The 17744-nt window shown below is 39.1% G+C and overlaps 1 protein-coding gene across 3 annotated transcripts in view; it reads right to left on the minus strand.

Moving 5' to 3' along the window:
- Nucleotides 1–17744, minus strand: part of LCP1 (lymphocyte cytosolic protein 1) — a 78407-nt gene that overhangs the window by 13096 nt on the left and 47567 nt on the right. For all 3 annotated transcript variants that reach the window (XM_046664438.1, XM_046664439.1, XM_046664441.1), the window contains 9 exons: nucleotides 17217–17349; nucleotides 14667–14748; nucleotides 12895–13060; nucleotides 11405–11547; nucleotides 8580–8675; nucleotides 6624–6819; nucleotides 4428–4506; nucleotides 3717–3831; nucleotides 2436–2569 (listed from right to left, as the gene is read on the minus strand). In XM_046664438.1, the coding sequence (XP_046520394.1) occupies nucleotides 2436–2569; nucleotides 3717–3831; nucleotides 4428–4506; nucleotides 6624–6819; nucleotides 8580–8675; nucleotides 11405–11547; nucleotides 12895–13060; nucleotides 14667–14748; nucleotides 17217–17349 (1144 nt within the window). The remainder of the gene's footprint in view (nucleotides 1–2435; nucleotides 2570–3716; nucleotides 3832–4427; nucleotides 4507–6623; nucleotides 6820–8579; nucleotides 8676–11404; nucleotides 11548–12894; nucleotides 13061–14666; nucleotides 14749–17216; nucleotides 17350–17744) is intronic.

The raw sequence follows: 17744 nt of genomic DNA on the forward strand, positions 1-17744 counted from the left end.
AGCAGGAAATTCTGCTTCTGGGCATGGTGGAGTAACAGGGATTAGATTTACTCTTCTGCCTCTGTTTATACCTAAAACACAATGAAACAGACAGGAAACAACACTGTTCAGACATTGGACAACAAGAAGCACACCACAGCAGTACCTGGGAGAAGGGAAAGACATGTGGTGAGCTCTAAGATTGTCTCAGCTTATTGCACGGAGAGTCTCCAGGCTGCAGTGTGGGGAGAGAGCCCAAATAGAGCATGGCAGTTTCCCTGGGTTGAAGGGACAGGGTTGAGAACTCAAAGAAGCCAAGGTGCCTAGAATTTGTGGGATAGAATAACAGAGAGGAAAGAACTGTCTGGGAGGACAGAGTCATCCAGAAAGGAAGCTCCAGAGGTTTTCAGAGGGTTTGCCTCAAATCTTTAGCTGAGTACTGCTCAGTGCTTGCATGTGAGGAAACTTTCAGAGGCTGGGAAAAGAACATAGAAATGGACAAGCCAAACAATTCTTGGAGCTCACACATGGCTGGAAATAATTTGGTTTCCACCAGTTGGAGTGAAAAAAATAGGATACATGGAGTACCAAGTAAAGTACTCAGAAGAGATTGTCCCAGGACTAACAGACAAAATTAGGTCAAGACCAATTAAGCTTTTAAGTAAGCCTCAAAAGGATCAAATTATGTTTAAGTAACTTAACTGCATCCCAGAACAAAATTCAAGAATATTTAAAGGAATGCAGAAATATCCAGCACAGAGTAAGGTAGAATTCACAATGTCTCATATACAATAAAAAAAATAAGCAGACATGCAAAGAAGCAGGAAAATATGACCCATAATAAGGATAAAAATCAATTAATAGAAACAGAACTAGAAATAACAGTTACTGTAATTATATTCCATATGTTCAAGAAGTTAGAGGAGAGAGATATAGGAGATTCCAAAAAGACACAAATTAAATTTCTATACATGAAAACTATAATGTCTGAGATAAAAAATATAGACACTGGATGGGATTAAGGGAGATTAGACATTTCAGAAGAAGAGAGGAGTGAATTTTAAGAGAAAGCAATAGAAATTATCCCAAATGAAACATATAGAGGAAAAAATAAAACATAAAGGAAAAAAATGAAGATCAATGAGGATCAGTGAACTCTGGGACAACTTCAGATGACCAAATATATGTGTACCTGGAGTCCTCAAAACACTGGGGTGGGTGGGTACAGGAGACATACTTGAAGAAATAAAGTCCAAAATTTTTCCAAATTTGATGAAAATTATAAACGCAGAGATTCAAGAAGTTCAATAAACCTTGAGTATGAGAAACACCAATGCACATCATAATCAAATTGATTAAAACAAGTGATAAAGTAAAATCTTTTTTTTTTTAAAGATTGGCACCTGAGCTAACAACATCTGTTGCCAATCCTTTCTTCTTCTTCTTCTTCTTCTCCCCAAAGAACACTGGTACATAGTTGTACATTCTAGCTGTAAGTGCCTCTGGTTGTGCTATGTGGGGCGCTGCCTCAGCATGGCCTGATGAGTGGCACCACGTCCGTGCCTGGGATCTGAACCAGCGAAACCCTGGGCTGCCAAAGCAGAGCGCAGGAACTTAACCACTCAGCCAGGGCCAGCCCCTAATAAAGTAAAATCTTCAAAGAAGACAGAGGAAAAAAGATACATTACACACAGAGGAAAAAGATAAGAATGACAACAGATTTATCACTGGAAACAATGTAAGCAGAAGACAGTGAACACTATCTTTAAGTAATAGAAGACAAAACTATCAACCTAGAATTCTACACTCAGAGAAAGTATCTTTCTGATATTGAAGATGAAATAAAGTTTTTCAGACATGTAGAAACTGAAATAATTCCTTGCCAGCAGATCTGCACTATTAGAAATATTTCAAGTAGAGGGCAAATGATATCAGATGGAAATCTGGATCTACACCATGGAAAGAAGAGCTCCAGAAATGGCAAATATGTGGGTAATATATAGCATATTTTTCCCTTATTTTGAAAATCCCTTTACAAGACCATTGAATATTATTAACACAAATCAGTTAAAAATTAAAAGATGGAAAAAGATTTTCCAGGTTAAAATTAATCAAGAGGAAGCTGGAGTGGTTATATTAATATCAGAAAAAGCAGATTTCAGAGAAAATATTACCAGGCATAAAAAGGGTCACTCCATAATGAAAAAGGGGGGATTAATTAAGAGGACAACAATCTAAAATAATCATGAACCTAATAACAGCTTCAAAGTACCTGTAATAAAACTGATAGAAGTGAAAGGAAGAAAATAGGACAATAACAAAACACTCCTTCGGTTTTAAGTTTAGCTTAAAATATAGTCTCACTGGTTCAAATCACATCCTGAAAATTTGCTAGTATTTTTCTAGGTAAATAATACATTCCATAAAAAGCCATTCCCAGGGGTTGCATGCGTTACCTTCTCATTAGCTGCCAGATCAAGGCCAATGTCAGGGTGCGGTTCCCTTCATTGAGATCTTGTCCAGCAATGCCAACCAGGGAAAACTTAGCTTGATTCTTCCCCAATTCCACTGCATAGTTACAGTTCTCAAGCTGTTAAGGAGCAAGAACACAAACAACCTAATGTTATCATCTCTATGGTGATAAATACTAGATAAAATAAGATAAGAAAAATAGAGACACAAAATGAAATAAATACGGTCAGATTGAATGATCTGTGAAGACTCGCCTGGTTCTGCAATCCTAGGATTCTAAATGAGTCAAAGAATTTTCCATCTATTTTTTTTTTTTTGAGGAAGAGTAGCCCTGAGCTGACATCTGCTGCCAATCCTCCTCTTTTTGCTAAGGAAGACTGGCACTGAGCTAACATCCATGCCCATCTTCCTCTACTTTATATGTGGGACGCCTGCTACAGCATTGCTTGCCAAGCAGTGCCATGTCCGCACCTGGGATCCAAACCAGCGAAACCCGGGCTGCTGAAGCGGAACATGCGCACTTAACCGCTGTGCCACCCGGCCAACCCCAGAATTTTCCATCTTTTCTTAAATAGAACCCCTCACATCCACCAAAAAATATCCATAGCGTACTCTGAGTGTAAAACCAAAATGAATTCATTATTATGAACATTTTCATGGTGCTATCACACTACACAGAGAGCCATGCTCAGTTAGCTGTCCATATATTCCTAAAGTAGCTGAATTCACAGAGGCTGACATGGGAAATCTGGATTCTCCATTCTATGTGCACATAGTGGACTGACAACGGGGGCAGGTATTCCCTGGTTAAACGTGGATCGTTAAGAGTCAGAGAGATGAGAAAGGTTTGCGCCAACCCCATTGCTGTTTTTACAAAACAATGTGTTCCCCTGGTGTTGACAGTAGAAAAACTATTTGTTAAGTCAAACTGTCAGTACAAAGCTCCAATTCTTTAGAAAATTAGAATGAGGATCCTGCTGGGAGAACAGCAACCCTGTAGCTCTGCTTGTTCTAATTATCTTAATGAGAATTTTTACATCATAATGTTTAAAGACATGCAACATGGAATTATAAATGAGTAATCAGCTGAAATAATGGACTCACTTTAATAAAACCATTCAGGTTTCAGATTGCCGCACTATAATTTAATCCCTGGGTAAACATTACTTATCTAAGTGCGGCCTCCTGATAACGTATTCACAGGGTGCTCCTGCAGGCTGATGACTTCACCTGCCTATCTGGATGCCAGAAGAGGCATGGTTTACCTTCTTCATGTTGCCCCCCAGCTTGGGGTATGGTGGTTTGTTTACTCTGTTCCAATCAACAGGGACTTTAATCTTTTCGTAGAGCTGGAAGATGACCAGGGCATCTGATAAATCGCTGAACAAAAGCAAACATAAAAGAATTCTCAGAGAGCCAGCATCGACTAAGGGCCTGCGGCGGGCCAGGCACCTGCTCATATACTAGCTCAAGGAACACGCACAACAATCTGGCAAAATTGGTATCAGTATCTCCGTCTTTAGAGGTAATGAAACTCTGACTCAGAGAAACTGAGGGAATTTACTCAAGGTTCCTCCACGTATGACTACTGGTGCCCCTTCAGCCAAAACACACTGCCCCCCAGGAAAAGAAATACAGCTCTAATAAATGGCATAGGAGACAAGCACAAACTGACCATTTCTTGTTTCGCCTGTCTGTGAGCAGATCACAGGCTGACAACTTGCAGTACATCTTATTTTTCAGTAACCTTTTGCTGAGGTTATGATTTTGTACTAAACACACAGCAAGACTGGTATATGGGAGAGTTTTTCCTTTGAACACCCAGCATATGAATCTCAATTTGGCCCTTTTCTCCTTCTCATTAAGGTACACACATTTTGTGAAAAGAATTGCATACCATAGTGATATTGGAAATCTTGGGGATCTTTCAAGGTCTGAGTGTCTCACATTAAGGGAGAGTCCCCAGATATTCTTACCTGTACAAATGATTGACTCGTGGGTTAACGCCCAAGGAGTTCATCCAGTTCCTAAACGTCCGCTCTTCTCTTGTCTCACCTAAATTAAGGAAGGCCAGTTATCTTTCAGGCGCCTCGAAGATATGCCTTTTTTATGATCAAAGCTTAACTAAAGAGGCTGTAATAAAAACTGAAGGTAAAATGATAAAAATAAATTAAATAAACCCTAATGGATTTGGATGAGGGTTGCTATCCTGTGTTAATTTTTTTTCCAATTCAATTCAACAAGTATTTCTATAGTATCTAACAGTAATGTGCAAAATCCTGTGTGGGGAAACTGTTCAGAGCTGGCCCTCAAAGGCATACATTCTTTCTGGAAAAACCAGACTTTTAGGCCTCAAAGAGAGATCACGTAAGCTAGAGGGCTAACATACGAGGCAGAAGTATTTGCTGTTTGAGTTGAGACAGGGGAGAGAATAGGATGGGCTCAATTTGGAGGGAGTGGAATTTCAGCTTCACTCGATAAATTAATATTAATAAAAGTAAAATCTGGACAGTAAAAAGGAAAGAGGAGAGGATTTGGAGGGATAGTAGAGGGATGGCAGTAGAAGATAGCATAAATAGGAACACAAAGAAAGTGAGAGGCTGGGTTTGTGTGAAAACATTAGCAACTGGTTTTCCAGGGATCTGTGTTGTACAGCACACAGAGATAAGACTCTGTCTAATGGCTGGAACCAGAATTGGGGATGTTTGAACGTCAGGTAGCAGACCTTGGATGATAAATTAGACAATGTCAGTCATTACAGATTCTTTTTTTTATTACTATAATAAATTCTTGAGCAAGGCAGAGATATAACGAAAGCAGTACAGTGATGTGCCTGGCAGCGGTGTGCAGAATTACTGGAAGGCAATATGCATTTAAATTAAACATGCAGAGTAGATAGTGTTTGACATGAGCACACGGGCACATTCAAGTGCTTGACGAATGGAGGGATAGGCCCCTAAGACCTACTGAAATAGTTGGTGTATGATTTAATAAGAGTCCAGAAGAGCAGGAAGGAAAAATACCAATCTAAAAGCCATTCTGCAGGAAGAATTATTAGTATTTGCTGGTTCAATAGATTTAGGAATGAAGGAAAGGAAGATATCAAAGTGCAAGCCAGGGTCTTAGTTTTGGTGACTGAAGAGAAAAAAAAGTGGTATGATTAATGGAAATGGAGTATTTCTAAAGGAGAATGGATGGGATGGGGGGAGGGGCAGTAGAGCAGAAAGACTGTGAGGGGAAGAGAAATGATCAATTCTGTTTTGTATATGCTGAATTTCAAGTGAGAGTAAAGGACCCGGAGGGAATGTTCTAGAGGCAGCTGGAAATGGGTGATTAGAAGACTTGATATATATATTTGGTAGTCAACAAAATGTATGGATCCCTGACCACGATTTATCAAATGATACGGATGCAGCAGTGTTGGAACACAGATTGATTTTTGTATTTCCAGCGAGAGTAAAGCATTGCAGAAGAGGATCAACCAATACTTTAAATCCGGATTTCCTCGCTTTGAGGATATTCATTTAATATTAATTTTGTCTTGATTTTTCCATCTTAATATTGGGACTAATTCATGAAAAAAAAAAAGTAAACATCTCTGTCACTTTCACCTGTTAGAACCTGACTCAAGCTATATGCTTTTTGTCCAATCTTAGGGCATTAACTCCCAAAACACAGCTGTCAGGGATTCTGTCTCAAAATATGATTGTGTGCTCCCCATAATCCAAATCAAAGAAAGAAAACAAAAACCTCAGAAAGCACATCTCAGCATAAGCTAAATATCATTTCTAGATGATGAGTAGCTGCAGTTTCTTGCCTCTAGGAATTAACACTCAGTCCATTAAGTACATAAATTAAGTTTTGGGAACTCAGGATTTATTTCATCTGATAATTAAATGCATTATCTTCCCTATAACATTTAATTCTGATAATGGATGAAGCCTGTGTATAATAGATGTGATGTAATGGTATTTGATTATTCCTGCTTGGCTGTAATTGACTTGATTAATCTGTTTATTCTCTTTGTTACGTATCAGAGAATTGACGACCTGTTTGCACATCTTTGGCAACGTGTGAGGGGTTTATATTTGCTTAGGAGGTACTTTTGAACTGCCCTTTCATTAAAATGGTGAATGCTTTTCCAAACTCCTAAGCAACTGGTTTCCAGTTACCTTCAAGAGCCCCCCAGTCAATGTCCTGGTTCTCCGGTTTGTGCAGGGCAGGATATCTGTTAAACAGGTTGGCAATGAAAGCCAAGTTCAACTTGGGGTTCCCTCGGACAACATCCGTGGCTGTGACGAACTGCCGGCAGCCCAGCCTCTCCGCCTGCTGCAACATGCACTCTGCCCTCTGGAGGTCATCCTTCTCCTGCAACCAAATAGGATGTCTCAAGGCGGGGTCAAGGCTCTCCATGACCAAGTAGACATTATTAAATGAAAACGAAATGGGAATCTTACCGAAACCCTTAGTGTTAAACCTCAGATAGACATTGAATAATAAAACATTATTACTTATATTCGCCTGAACCAAAATCGAAAAGTCACAAGTAAAAGGAATCTCAGAAGGAATCGAGTCCTCTCATCTCCCTACAGAACCATTTCAGATGAATGGCTGGTTGCCCTGTGTTCAAAGAGATTCAGTAGAATCTACAATCTTAACATGTAAGTTGATCTTAATTATCTTCAAGCATTAAACTTCCTTTTTATTATTTTCTTGCATAGACTTCATGAGATTTTGTCTACCAAAATTTTTATTTATTAAGTCATAAATTATATTCCTACTTTCAGTTCATCCAAGATATTTACACTTGTCAATAAAAACATCTGATTAGCATACCACTGTGCCCACACTGAGTTGGTGTACTTGCAACTCAGACAAATTAAATGTGATAGTTAAGCTACATAGTATGTTTGATAAATATATAATATCAGTTTGGTTTTTGCAGATGTCAGATTAAGAACCATTCACTTAACATATTAAAAATCTATTCCAATAGTCCTAGAGACTCTCCAGTCATTTGTAAACAGACTCTCATTAGAAGATCAGTTTTCTTGAAATATGGTCCACTATCCTTAAAGCTCTTAATTTGTCTCTGAAACCACCAGTTTTCAGAAAACAGAACTTTACACTGGAATTATTTCTTAATATGGTGCTTTACTAGATAACACTATACATTACACATTTGGTGAGCTGCACTGCTCATTCAGGAATGACTTAACTTTAGTATTAACTCACTGGATTTAACTCTAATCATATTAAATGAGGCACAAAAATGGGTAAGGTGATTTCTCAAGATCAAGATTAAAGTGGTGGCAAAACTGAGTTTTAACACTCAGACCCATGTTGGGCCCACTGTTTTGAAGAGCCCTCAAACAAGATGTTTCTAAGAACTCACACAACTCGCCCAGTCCTTTTCTCCCATTACCCTCTACGGTGTAGAGAGGTCGGGTTGCGGCTGGGTGAATTTGGGTGCCATCCTGGGTTTAAATCCTTGCTATGCCATGTACTGGCTCTGTGGTCATGAGATGATTAGTAGCTTCTCTGATCTTCCGTTTTCTCAACTATCTAACAGTTATTAACACTGACCTTAGTGATGTTTGCAAGGATTAGAGGCAGTGTACGCCACGTGCCTAGCACAGTCCCTGCCGAATGGGGGGAACTCAGCAAGCGGAGTGTAGTCTTATTACCACTAGAGGAAAAGGACCCCAGCCTTAGATCAAAAATCTTCCATTAATCTTTCACATGATCTTGGACATATTAATCAACCCTTCTGAGTCTCAGTTTTTTCACCACTAAAGTGAGAATTTATTTATTTGTATAACCATCCCATCTATTATCAGAGATAAGATCCAGATACCTAAAAATGAAATAACAATAGTTCTGGGTGTTGTAGAGCCTGTTAAATGATGGCACATACACAGCAGTGCCCTGTATGGTATACGGCATTTAATTAGTATTAGTTTCTTTCTTTCCTTAATGTTTATGTCCAGATTCAATTTTCCATGATTATTATCCAAAACTGTAAACAGTTTTTAACAGTTCTAACTGGGCTTTAAGTAGAGATGTCTACGCATGGAACCCCAGAGTCAGGGTCATGTAGGACAATGGAACTGCCAATGTGGCCTTACCCTTAATCCTGACATGTCAATGACAACAGCAGGAATACCTTCTTCATCTCCTTTTGGAGCCACCTGTTCAAGCAGGTGGTAATAAGCTTTCGAATCCTGTGAGAAATGAAGAAATAGTTTCAAAACAACACAGCTAATTATATACTTAGCAAGACAATAATTTCCCCAAAGCAAACATATTTCATTTCTTATTTGACTATCATTCAAGGATTCAACTTAATTAACAAAGCTGGAAACATTCACTAATTTGAATTTTCTATTTGTCAGTTTATATATTATATTTATCTTTTTTTTTTAAAGGAGTATAACAATAAAAATATAGGACATACATAAAAGGCAACCCAAAGAAGAAAACACTATTTTGTTGTCCTTAGAGGAGGGAAAATAATTTATTAACATGTATTAAATTGTATACGGGAAAATATATATACCTTTATATTGGTGTAGAAGTCAGTCAGCTAAGGTTTCATAAAAAAAAGTGACAGAAAAAGGAAGCAGAAGTTTAAAGCAGAGTTTAAAAATACATTTAAATGGACAATCAACAAAAGAAAAAGAGTTCAAAGACAGAAGGTTGAAGCATTAACAGTCTTTATGTAAAAGGAGAGATATTAAGATGACAAGCACATTTAATGTTTATCGAGAAGCTAAATGGTTAAATTTAGTTATAGCAGATTGGAAACATTGAATTCTTAGATTTTCTTAGATCCTGGAAATATGCTTATTGACAAAAAGAATTCTCAGAATCATAGTCTTAAAATTATAAATGTATTCTCATTCAATAAAAGCATACAGATTTTCAGATAATTTATTTAAACCACTTAAAGAGATCTTAATTTCTCTTAAACACTGAAAAATCAACTGTTGCTCTGTTTTGTCTTGTTTTTCAACTGAGTAGGGACTGAGGACAGCAGAGGTGTGCTCACCACCTGTGACATTAGAAAGATGGCAGGAGACAAGGCCAGCCACTGATGTTGCACCTGGGGAAACCGATTTTCATCTCTTTTCTTTCTACCCTCCCCCTCTCTTACTTTTCACTGTAGCTATTTTGAAGTCAGTGAAAGTTCCATGCAGGTGTTAGGCACAAATAAAATTTGCCTACCACGGGTTACATCTGTTTAGCTTTGCTAAGAGTCACCTCATTTCACCTGCGCCTGAGGAACGTGTCTCACTCACTCTAGGAGGGGCATTCTCCCCACCCTTGCTGACTTTGTGTGATTTAAGGGCATCTCCCAAAGTTGCTGGATGCTCAGACATACACGTCACAGCTCTGACCTTGGCGGGATGCAGGTGCTCCCTGAGAACAGGCACAACCACTGTGTAAGTGCCCAGCTGGCCACTTCCTATCTCATACAGAGACTTCCCAAGTCCCAAAGGGGTATCATTCTAAAGAACACAACCTTTTAGTGATGGGAAATCAGGTAAATTATGGCTCAGATCAAGCAGCCTAATTTTGGCTGAAAAGCTTGAAAGTTTTGGCTGAAACAATTGCAGAGCTTAACTGTTGCGCAAAAAGGTAGATAATGCTGTCCAGCTCCTGATAAATCTCAGTTTGGTTGGTGGTGCCGGAAGACTGTTAATAACCAATGAGAGTAGTGTAATTAGAAAAATGAACTTGGTATTATTAGCTTAGGTCCTAACAGGGGACTTTCCATCTAGAAGCTTCACTCTAACTGGCACCGTGCCTGGCAGACCCTGAGTTCTAAAAGCCATCGGTTCCACAGAAGGGAGAAGCTGTCACTCAAAGAATTATAAGCTTGGGTTGACTCTTGGTGAGTCAGATAACCTTTCCTCTGACTCTTTCTCTTTGGAGAGAATTTCTTTAACTTTTGAGAAAGTGGAGACTGAAATGTTTTTCTCCTGATGCATCCCAGCATTTCTACTCCTAGGAACTGCCTTCTGACATTCCTTCCTGCTCTGTAAGTTCCATCTTGGTCCATCTGTCATCACTGCCAACAGCTGTTTCCTTTCACCTTGTCAAGGAACTTTGCACAAACTTGAAGCCCACAGTGCGCACTTCCCTCAGCCTTTCCCCTTCTGGATCTCTCTTGTAGGACTGATTGTGCCTTTTACACGCTCTGGGGTAAATTCTCATTGCAGAGGGTTTCCAGAATCACAATCTTTTAAAAATCACTCTAGTTTCTTACAAATGAAAAACTTTCAAGAAATTCACAAGCTGTTTTAGAGAGGCAGTATAGTATGGTGGCCGAGGACGTGGACCATGCAGGACGACTGCTGGATTTGGATCCTGACCCCATTCCCCAGCTATGTGAACTTGAACAAGTTGCTTAAATTCTCTTTACCTCAGTTTCCTTATCTGTAAAATGAGAAAATAATAATCCTTATCTCACCCAGGTTTGTTGTGAGGATTAAATGAGTCAATACAGTATACAGCAATTACGACAGTGCCTGGCATGCAGTAGACACCATGTTTACCATTATTAGTGTAATTAGAAGAGTAATTCCTATTTAATTTTTTTTAAAAAGAATTGCCACCTGGTGCTCCCATTGATAAAAACCGAAAGACATTACAGTCCTACAAATATTCTCTTGAAAAGCAGTCTTCTCTCTCGCCCTTCCTCTCTCACCCTCGCCCCTCTACTTCCTGATATTGAAATTCTAAGGGCGATGCATCTGCCTTTGACGATGTAGTTGCTGGGGCTTCGGACAGATGTGCACGTGGCCCAGAGCTAGAGCAGCACATGGACGACTGAGAAGAGCAAGTGACTCCAAAAGCCACTGTCTAACTAACCCCACAGACTCTGAAGCGACGTGGCCCAAATTCTTTTCACCGCCAGTTATTCACATTCAAACTACACTCCTCCTACCTTGATGTCGGTACTGAAGTTGCCAATTTTGTTGCAGCCTGCGTTTTCCAGGTGGTAATTAGCCCACCTCAGCAGAAGCTCCTCTGGGGAGAGTTTCATCAAATCCTCCAGGCTCTCCCCTTCTCTCAAAAGAGCAATCAGAGCTGAAGAAGCACAAAAGCCAAAGAAAAATTAATACAGGGATATTTGGGGGGATTAGTTATAATTCTCATTGCTCTCTGCTGGGAAGCTAAAGATAGCAACGTTCTCTCTCTGGGGTAAAAGTACTTACAGCCTTTCTAATGGAATAAACACTTTATTATTATCCCTAAAAAGAGGGGTAAGACATTGTGAGCTTATTTATTATCCCCATTTTTCAGATGGGGAAGACACTGCACCAATGGCTCTCAATGCTATGCCTAAGAATACCACGGCAGAGCCACAGAAATAACCGAGACTATTGGCTCAGAGTGCACCACTGGGACTGTCAGACCAGGTTTCAAGATATGACAACATTTTTGCTTTTAAGAGATCAATTTTGTAATAATGACAATGTCCTCTTGTCTATTCCCATAGGTGTTTTATATTTCAAATGCTTACCTGCATAATTATAGCATCTCAAAAAGTGTAATCAACTCTTTCCTGTTTCCCAGATGAATAAATATATTTTGCTCAGCTAGAAGGTTTCAATTTAGCTGAGGTCATTATTTGCAAATCAATATTCTTTCTCGTGGGTTCTAAGTTTCCTATTTGCTTTTTTCCCTCTTCTTTATATTATGTTTAATATATTGGTTTTAAAATGGTACCCCAGGATTCTTGACTGGTTCTTGTGATGTGGACATATAAATAAAAAGTATACATAACTAAGGTTAGAATTTGGCTACAGATTTCATATTGGTAGTATCTGTACTGGAAAACTAAAAGGTAACATTGCGTTTCGTATGGTATTTACCAAGGTCTACTACTTCTGTGTAAAGGGCGGGGCTGTAATTGTGTAAATACAGACAGGATGGTGAGAGCAGACAGAATAAGATTGACAGCTACAATACTTAGTTGAGAACTTTGAAAGCCTAAATGCAATTTTCTATAGTCTTGGTAAGAAATGGACCAAGTTTCTCCTAACCTGGTGCTACTGCTGCAGTATATGGATGTGAATTGCTCCATAAAAGGCAAGTTTAAAAGAGTCTAATTTGTTATAAAGTGTCTAAAGGCAGAGCGAACTCAGAAAAGCTCTTGAGGTTGGAGTCCCAGACAGCTAGAGAGAGCTACAGGTTCCACACAGGCATTACCATTCGTCTGTGGTCTTAAAAAGCTTTTGCTCTGTCCTTTAAAAAAGTCTGGTCAGTGTAGACAGAACATGTTACATTAATACAAAGGATTCAATATAACTCCACTTTTCAAAAACTGAGGATTCTAAGCTTGACAATTCCTGACATCTTCCTCCTGTAGCCCCCAACACATGCATTAATAAAAAGCTATGCCATTAATAACATTTGTGGCTTTGCTCATACCTTCATTTCTGCTGAGTTCGATGTCAGCAAACAACCCAATCTTGATGACTTGCCACAAAAGTCCCAGGACCAGGTAGGGCTTCCCCTCCTTTAAGTCCTCAGCCCCAATGTTAACCACGTGGCACCCGATGGCTGAGGCAGAGTTCAGAGCCAGGTTCAAATTTTCCTAAAGGAGAAAAAGTATGCAAGTTTGTTTTCGACTTTACCGATGCCAAACGATGATTACTGATCTGTAGCAGCAACAATGATTTACTTCTGGAAAGTTCACATGTCTGGAACCATGGTCTTCACTAGATTTTAACATTGAGAAAAAGCAGCGAGTAACCACTGGAAGAGAAAATCCCATAACCCAGATACTGGGCTTATGCAGTGCCTATTCAGTCAAACCAGAACCCGGAGCTGAAGGCTCATCCTGGTCAGAGGAAACTAACGAGTCTTATGTTTTTCCATATTGCTCTGTGATGGAACCTCCGCACTCAACACCTCCATCAGCCAGGAATAAAGGGGTACCTTGGAGGGTAGCCATTGTCTTGTCACTGTCTATCATTAATAACACAATCGCTGATGTGAATCAAGGTCATAAAAAAGAGTAACAAAATAGCTTTGACTTTCAGATTGAGTATTAAGAGAGTGAAAAAGACAAATCAAATGCCTAGAAAAAATAGTGTGGTTTTTACTAGGACAATTTATTGAGTATCCATAATATCTAGGGACCTTGAGTACACACACACGTACACACACACAATGTGCACACACACAATGTGCACACACACAAGCACACATGTACTGATCATATATTCTTATAACCAACAACAATATATGTAATGTAACTCTCACACAGTTGGAATAGTCAATCACAGTTTCAGTCTGGAGTCTATATACTATTCTTGGATCCACAAAGGAGGATATATCAGAGTCAAAGATGTATAGAAGTTATTTTTATGGCAAATTAAAAAGAAAACAAAACAAAACATAGGCCGCCAGTGATTTGGGAAGCAGACTAGCAGAAGAAAAGTGGGTTTTTGCCCTAGCGTAGAGCTCAAATGATGAATGAAAAATATTGTTTCTACTTACAGCCAAAATTAAAATTTAACGTCAAGATTAAATTTAACATTAAGTGCATTCATATACATTTAATCATTGTTCTCGCTTTGGTCACCACTTCCATTTTTTAAGTACACAGGGTTGCTTAAATTGAAACAAGACATAATATATTGTTCATGATTTAATAAGTGAGATATGCTTTCTGAGCAAAAAGATTACAATAATGTTAAAATACTGGAACATAACATAGAAAAACAGCTTACTTGCTACTGGTTACTGTTCCAGTTAATCAAGAAATTGAAGGCATAAAAGCAAGTCATATTTATCACACTGGTGGCTGTGGCCAATACCACTCTAAAGGCTGCCAGAGCACTTCCCGTTTTTCACCCTCTCACTTCTTAGAAAGGCTAATCTTTTCAGATAAAATGCTGGGTATTTGGCATCAGCTCAAAGATAAATTGGTAGGGAAAGTCTGAGTTAAAACTTTAGCCAATGTGACTTTTATTCCTAAGTGGCCAAAACAAAGACCGTAACGACTAACATCCCACTACCCTTCTCCTCCCCTCCCCTATGGTAATAAAAGACAAAACAGAAATGTGTCCATCTATCCCCACAAGCCATGACAAATGACCAGCCCAAAGCCTGGGTATTGGGAATCATGTCTGAGCACTTGGAAAAAGGCCAACTCAGCAGTTGGGTGCTCATTTCCTCTGAGAGGAAAGACATACCTGAATGGTAAAAGGGGTGAGCTTCTTCTTGTTGATCGTTCTTTCATCAATTGTGTCTGGCACTGACAAATTGATCATTTTGCTGAAAGAGACACAATGAAAGAAAGCAGGCTTCTGAATAACAGAACCTAGTGACGTTGAGTTCTAGCAACGCCGTAAGCAAACAAGACGGCCACATAATCTGTGCTCCCCAGTGTTCAGATGCGAAATCATTTATGCAGTTTTGACTAGATTCAAACTACGGGTGGGCAAGGATAACATACCTGGGGTCACACTAATATATTGAGACAGGAAATAAGGATCTCACCTCATTGACTCACCTAAAAAAGCTGCAAAATTATTCCGGTTCTCTTAGCGTATTAGGAAATTCTGGGTGGACAGCCAAAGCAAAGCCTCCATGAGTACTTTACTTTCTCAGCCATGAACATTGTCTCCGCTATATAAAAGACTATCTGGACACTTTTGAGCTTATATAATGTCTAAATTTCTATCTGACACCTGGTCAAACTCTTATATCTTGAAATAACCATATGATAAAATGTTTTATATTCTCCTGTGGTCATTATTGTGTCAGAACTTTAGAAATTTTGCCCATTTAAGTATCTAAGACGTCAGTCAGACATCCAAAATAAGCAGTCATTATTTAAGAATAACTCATTTTACCCAGTTAGCATTGGTTTAACCTTCAATGGGGCACAACAAATAAACTTCCTTAGGTCACCTCCATCTTATTTAAAAAAGAGAAGTTGGAGAAAAATCCAAAGGAAGAACAACAAAATCAAAGAATAGTAAACTTGACTGTGACTATTTCTTTTTTTTTAAAGATTTTATTTTTTTTTCCCTTTTTCTCCCAAAGCCCCCCAGTACATAGTTGTATATTCTTCGTTGTGGGTCCTTCTAGTTGTGGCATGTGGGACGCTGCCTCAGCGTGGTTTGATGAGCAGTGCCATGTCCGTGCCCAGGATTCGAACCAACAAAACACTGGGCCTCCTGCAGCGGAGGGCGCAAACTTAACCACTCGGCCATGGGGCCAGCCCCCTATTTCTTTTTTTAATGAGAAGAGAAATCAGCATTAGCATTTTTTCCTAACCATTTTTAAGCAATTAACTTTTTTGTGGTTATTCTTTAAAGAGGTATTTCTCTAACTTTGTTGTGTGTGTGTATATACATATATTTAAATAAAAGGCACTTTATTGCGATATGGACAAAACAAACTCCTAAATCATCATTTGAAAAATATAAAACTGGAGGTGAACCAGATGCACTAGGAGATGGTTGGGGGAGGGATAACTTTAAAAAGTTTAAGATCTCCCTGCCCTTGAAAAGCTTATAGTCGAATTACTGAGACGAAATATCTGGATGTGAAAACTTGCATAACAGTCCAAAGTAGCACATAATAATGGCTCCCAAAGTATTATCAGTAATATGTGCTTTAAGAATTCAGTGAAGAGAGAGATCACTAGGGTGGGGATAGACCAGAATATTTCATGGTAAATGAATTTGTACAGGAGGAAAAAATGGAGAAGGTCATTCTTTAAAAGGAAAATAAAAGGCAAAGCTCTGTTGCAAGTTATAAGCAGGGCGTGTGCAGGGAAAAGTCAGCATGCTTGCTGGTGCCCTCACTCATTCATGTGGCCATTCACTCAGAACACTGGCCTGGGTACCAGAGTCACAGGGGTCTTGGGAGGTAAAACCAGAAGGAGATTGAGGAAAGATCATGGGGGCATTGAGTGCCAACCTAAGGAGTCAGGACGTGATCTTGTAGCCTGGGTTTGTTTCTTTGTTTATTTACTTATTTATAGTAGTTGAACCTTTTAAAAATGAAATCTCATGGTGAGCTCTAATAAATAAAATACCAAAAGCAGAATTGCTCTGGTCAGAGCAAAGGAGGAGGGTCTCAAAGTCTTGCCCACCCATCCTTCCCTTCAACTCCTGAGGCCACCTGAGATTGGGCACCTCAAGCCTCCTGCTAATACCATGGCTTGCAATGGCAGAGAAACTGCTAAAGCAAGAGCTACAGAGGCACTGTCCAGGGCACTATCCTGAATTCACAGACTGTGTTTAGCGGCCTCCCATGGAGGGAACACATTCCTCCTTTTCCAGGTGCCCTTAGTGTTTGAGTTGTATATTTGTGTGTACCACTCAAACATCCCTTTGCTTAAAGACTTGCACTGGATTGCTTCAATTATGCTGCTGTTATCAATTCTGTCTACTCTCATGGTAGGCCTTACTCAGATGAAACAAAGTGGCATATATTCAAAAGTCAATTGCTTTTGACCTTGTATTAGTATATCTCTAGCTATGTTTATGTTTGTCTCTATACTGTGCTTCCCTCTCCTCCACTCAAGCAATAGCAGTTTAACATTTCTCCTTATAAGTTGCTTTTGAAATTAGTTTGCTCTCCTGGACTTGCCAAGTGAAAATCCAGAAAAGCATTTCAAGTCCAGCTGAGCACCAACGGAAGTTGGCCTAGGATAAACACTATGCATTGCTGGTATTCCAGAAAATTCTAGGGAAACCACTGGAAACCAAGAAGGAAGTGCTATTTACCAAAGGACAATGCCATCCCCAACAGCACTGAAGAGATCATTGGTGTTTGGGTCCATTGGGATGACATGCCGGCAATCGGGGTCCTTTTCCAGGGCTTTGTTGATCCAGTTGACAAAAGCATACTTCTCTTCCTCTGCAAGTAAACGATTACAATGACTTATTTGCAAAGTGAAAATCTGATATAAACAAAACTATACACATGGATCTTAGATTTTCATGCCCATGAGAGACATCGTGAGGTTATCTGGCCCATTATTCCATCATCTCACATTTATTGACATTTAAAAATTTCAAATGACTTGGGAAATAGGCACAGAATCTCTGTTGATTCCAAGGCATAAAACATACAGCAAACAGATTTAGAAGCTACATATATGTATATTTATGCAAAGATATTATATTTAGAAGCAAATGTACACATATATCTATATTTTACATGTGTGTGAATATATACAGATAATAATATACTTTGTTTATAGATACAATTTAAATATGAATGTGGTCTAATGCTTACAGGATAAAACTCAG

This window comes from Equus quagga, chromosome 6, assembly GCF_021613505.1.
Source record: "Equus quagga isolate Etosha38 chromosome 6, UCLA_HA_Equagga_1.0, whole genome shotgun sequence".
Classification (NCBI taxonomy): domain Eukaryota; kingdom Metazoa; phylum Chordata; class Mammalia; order Perissodactyla; family Equidae; genus Equus; species Equus quagga.